The 5029-nt window shown below is 35.6% G+C and overlaps 1 protein-coding gene across 1 annotated transcript; it reads left to right on the plus strand.

The window, feature by feature from the left end:
• The first annotated feature begins 6 nt into the window (after positions 1-6).
• Positions 7-3929, plus strand: LOC113636653 (CMRF35-like molecule 8). The gene is made up of 7 exons (XM_047809730.1): positions 7-46; positions 199-504; positions 700-1032; positions 1309-1365; positions 2168-2284; positions 2385-2425; positions 2686-3929. Exons 2-7 carry the CDS (start codon positions 249-251, stop codon positions 2962-2964), a joined length of 1083 nt encoding a protein of 360 aa, XP_047665686.1. The 5' UTR covers positions 7-46; positions 199-248; the 3' UTR covers positions 2965-3929.
• Positions 3930-5029: the final 1100 nt, after the last annotated feature.

The following is a 5029-nucleotide window of genomic DNA, read 5'->3' on the forward strand; positions in this document are numbered from 1 at the left end:
AGAATGAAGAATTTCTTTTCCTTCATCACCTTCTACCTGATCTCAGGTCAGTAATTATACATTAAATAACAAACTACAGAGTTGAGGAATCATTATGAATTTGTGCTGCTGTTAGTTTCATGCTGAACTTTAGTATTGAGAGAATTTGGAGGTGTTTATCATCAGAAAGATGACAAATCTTTTTATTCTGATTGACAGGTTCAGTGCACTGCTTTGATGTGATCAGTTATGATGGAGGTCATGTCATAATGAACTTTGTAAATCTACAAATCACTTCACCTGTGTATTTTTGCAAATTTAAAGTGGAAACAGACTGTAAATATTTGATAACAGCTCAGATCTCAGAGATAAACAACCTGATTCATAAGGACAGAATTGCTCTGTTGTACACTGGAGGATTAATTACACTGATTTACAGAAACCTGAGTTTACAGGATACTGGAATGTATCAGATTGGAGAATTCAGCGGGTGGAATTACGACATTAACCTGAAAGTGAACAGTGGTGAGAAAATTTTAGGTGCTTTAATATTTAAACTTCATCATGATAGAGGATGTAAACAGCAGGTTCTTAATACCAACAGCTGTGTGTTAAAATGGAGAGTCTTCATTTGTTTGAACAGAAATATAAATCAGGTGAAGTGGAATAATGTAGATGTGATAATGTACGAATGTAATAATGAAATAATGTGATTGACAGATCCATGTTGTAGTGGGACAAAAGCAGTAACAGGTCATTTGGGACAGACGCTGATGATCAACTGCTTCTATCCAGTAGAGTTTGAAACAAACCCCAAGTCCTTCTACAGAATAGATGGTTTCAGTGAATCTGAACTGATCCGTACCAGTGGAACAGAACAACACCAGGACGGCAGGTTCTCCATTTCTGATGACAGGAAGAATAAAGTTTTCAGTGTGAACATCCCTGATTTGAGAAAAGATGATGGAGGACTTTATTCCTGTGCAGTTACTGAAGACATGAGTTTATTCAGTTATCTGTCGCTCTTCACAGAAATTCAGCTCCAAGTTACTGGTGAGATTTATTTTACTACCATATTACAGTGAATTATTAAAAAACACCTCAGTTAAAAATAGTTTCTCTAAGTGGTACAATGAGTCTTACTGCTGCTTATCATCTGTTATTTACTGACAATACTGTATACAATCAACAACAACGTGTCTTTATGTCAGTCAACAGTTTGAACCCACAAAGTTCAGAACAATCCACAGTCAGAGTTATGACTTATCTGTGTTTTCTTTGTGTTATTAATATATGAACATGGGATTACTTTCTGGTTCCTGTAAACAGAAGTAACAAAAGACACAACAGAGAATCCAGATGTCACATCAGACACATCTGAGTCTGGTAAGATATTAAATACACACATTTAGGGTCTGTTCTCTTTGTCACCAGATGACAGCTATGATAAGCCACTGTTAGGGTAAATTTAGCTTTAAGTGGTTACTGTGCACCCAGTTGTTTGCTACTGTGCTGCTAAGTGCTAAGCTAACCCAGTTGGTTGCTGGAATGTTGCTTAGCAGTGTCTGTGGTATTCCTTGGTTGTAAAGGTATTGTAAGGAAGTTGCGATGCCATCCCAAGTGGTTGTGCTGAGAAGCCATTTAGTTATGCTAGTGTGTCACTAAGTAGTTCTTACGGTATTCCATGTGGTTGCTGTGACACTAAAAATATGCAGCACTATGTAGAAATCCTCTATGGACTAAAGTAGCTTTCACAACTATTGGTAAGTTTTCCAAGAGTGGACGAGGGTGAAATTAATGACACACAGATAAAGGTCTGAGTTCACTCTATATTTCTTCTCTTTATCAAGTCTTATACATTTAAAAGTTATACAATTCTGTAGGGCTACTTTGTCTATTAGTAATTTTTTTCCTTTTAACACTTTCTACTTATTGTCATGGTTCAGATCAGCAGATTTCAAATGACAAACTGGCTCTATGTCAAATATAAATAAATTAGACAGAAGCTAAACATAAAATCCTTTGGTTAATACAGCAGTTTTCTTTCAACAGCAACACAACGTAGGTAAAACTCTTCAGGTTAACCTGCTCCATCACTGATTATATGATGGTTTAACTCATTTGTTTAAAAATGCATGATGACATTATTCAGCTGTTCAGAAGTGAATATTCACCATAATGTCATCAGCAGGATCCTCATTCATCATCATCATCATCATCATCATCATCATCATCACTGTGTGTGTCTTTGTGCTGCTGATGGGAGGATTTGTACTCGGCTACAAGTTGAGACACAAAACACAAGGTACTGAACAAACATGAAACACCAGCATGCTAAAACACTTCTCTGCCTAGGATTTCATTATAAAATCCCTGTACGGCTGGTGTTTTATTTGTTTTTGCAGATTCTGCCCCTTTAAGCCAGAGAACAGAAACAAATAACACGGTGAGTGAAAATGATGGTGTAATAATAAGGATAAAGGGAAAATTCAATAAAACTCAGAATACTTCCACAACTGTACTGCTCTTTGTTACACCACTGCCCGTGCTGACTGCCAAAAACGTACGAAATTTGTGACTAATGTTTGTTGATTCATGATCACAATGTGTGTCATTATCCGTTATTAGATGTGTCTAATGATTTTAATTCAAAATGATTGTGACTGATTTTTTTTCCTATTATCTGTTCATCTCTGTTTATTTCAGGCTGCTGATTATGAAAACGATCTATTGCAGATTCAGAACAATATGATGTCTCCAGTCTACCAAAGCCTAATTCCCAATACAAAGCAATCAGATTCAGTCTACCAGAGTCTAGAGGCTAACACCAACCAATCAGATTCAGTCTACCAAAGCCTAACTGCAAGCACTAACCAATCAGATTCAGTCTACCAAAGCCTAACTCTAAGCACTAAACAATCAGATTCAGTCTACCAGAGTTTAGAGGGTAACACAACCAATCAGATTCAGTCTACCGGATTCTAGACGTCAAAACCAACTAACGCCAATCAGTCAGATTCATTATTCTGGAGCTTAACTCTCAAAACCATGTTAAATAAAAGCAATGTAAAACTTTGTATCCTGTTATCATCTAAACCTGTAAATGCATTCTGCACATGTCCAGACACTGGGATGTGATTTTATTTTTTTCTAATCTTGTGTATTTATTCTCAACTATGTTTTATTTTTTCTATCTAAACTTGCCATTGTGTACATATTCTGCATTTATACAAAAAGACAGAAAATGTGTAAAGGAACTATTTCTGCTTTATCAAATAAGCAATGTTGTTCATGGGAAAAATTCTTAAGGTAGATTTTTATATTCAGCTATTTGTTTTATTTAACCAGTTAGAACAGTAATATGATTTCAGCTGAATTTTATTGTAGACCGTCTCCCATTGGTCATTTCCCAACATCCCCACTAGTTAGCTCTTCTCATCACACACTTGCATGTGATTCCTCCAAGACACATGAAGACACTGCACTTTTCCATCTTCTGTTCATGCTACATCACAGGGCAGCTGAACATCTCTTACTCCTACATGAGCTCAAAGAACCTCACAATTGGTCAATGTTACTCTGAATTTCAGGGGAAGTAACACAATCCCTCCCACTCAGACAGCACAGCCACTTCTCTTCTCTCAAATTTCTAACCACTGATGGCTGTGACATGATCAAAATTTACGTCAGAAATAAACGTCAGATTTCTCAGTAGAATTTTTTTTACGGAGCAACGCTGTTCATTAACTAACTAAGCATGTTTGTATATAAAGCCTGTCTAACATAATAATTGCATTTTTTTATCATGTATAATGGATTTTTTACAAGAATCTTCTGCAACAAACTACTGTATATTATAAAACTATGGACAAGATTCTAGCACCAAGGGTTAAGAGTTTTTTTTTTTTACTTGATACAATTAACATAATAAAAATGGTATTGAAGGTTGATATTTTTGGTATAATGGTATTTCTTTTGCCTCAAACAATTATTTTCACTTTCCCTCTGTCATATTGTCATTTTCAGCACAAACAACAATAATTTCATAAGTGTAAAGATAGTTTAAATATTATAGATTTAATTTAATTTTATTAGTTATGAATTTTATTAATTTAGTCGTTAGTCTGCAGGCACAATACATAATATGGGTATAAAACTAGTCTTAGCAGTATAAAGATTGCCCTTTTATATTATCAACACCTTTTAAAATATAACCCACACCCCACTTATTTCTAAAAATTACAGAAATATCCTTTAGCTTTTAAGATACATTTATGAGATATATTCACACACATCACCACACTGAGCTCATTTAAGTAGGTTTTGATTGTCGGTGCCAAAGAGTCCAGAATTGTTAACAGTTTAAAAACAATACTGCAGTCATCCACTAGAGGGTGTCATCCTCAGAAACAGTTTTCCTTCACTTTTGACTCCATATAAAGACATCCACCCTTAACTCCTGTATACCAGGACACCCCCATGTGACTGGTTGATGTGGAGGAAGTCCTCTGTCTCAGTCCCAGACATATTTGACCTACAGTCTACTAACATACTGTTCTGATTATAGTCATTTGCTGATGGTAAGACTTTAGACAATAAAATCAAACTGACTTTCATCGGGCATGAAAGAGGAAATGACCAAACAGATGTGTGTATGTCTTCATCAGTCAAAGACAAAGAAAGCTGTTTCAATCCAACCACAAAAAAGAAATAGACAGAGAAAGAGGGGTGTTGGGGCAAAGAGAAAGAGGGGTTCTCAAGTGGTGTTTGGGGGGTTTGGGGCATCTTTAAGATTTTTTTGATTCAGGGTTTGGTGATTTTTCTGTTCATTAGTCAGGTGATAGATAACAGTGTTTCAACATTATCAGTAGGAGGGACTGTGAAGTTGGGTAACACAGACACATGCTACAGAAAGAGGAAATGACCAAACCAGAGAGAAGTGAAGGCGGAGACATGAAGAAATGATGATATACATTTTTCAAATTTTTATTTTAGTACTTAATAGTGGGTTAAAGTTTTTGAGAAGATCAGTAAAGCTTTAGTTCAGTAA

This window comes from Tachysurus fulvidraco, unplaced genomic scaffold (assembly GCF_022655615.1).
Source record: "Tachysurus fulvidraco isolate hzauxx_2018 unplaced genomic scaffold, HZAU_PFXX_2.0 HiC_scaffold_221_np12, whole genome shotgun sequence".
NCBI lineage: Eukaryota > Metazoa > Chordata > Actinopteri > Siluriformes > Bagridae > Tachysurus > Tachysurus fulvidraco.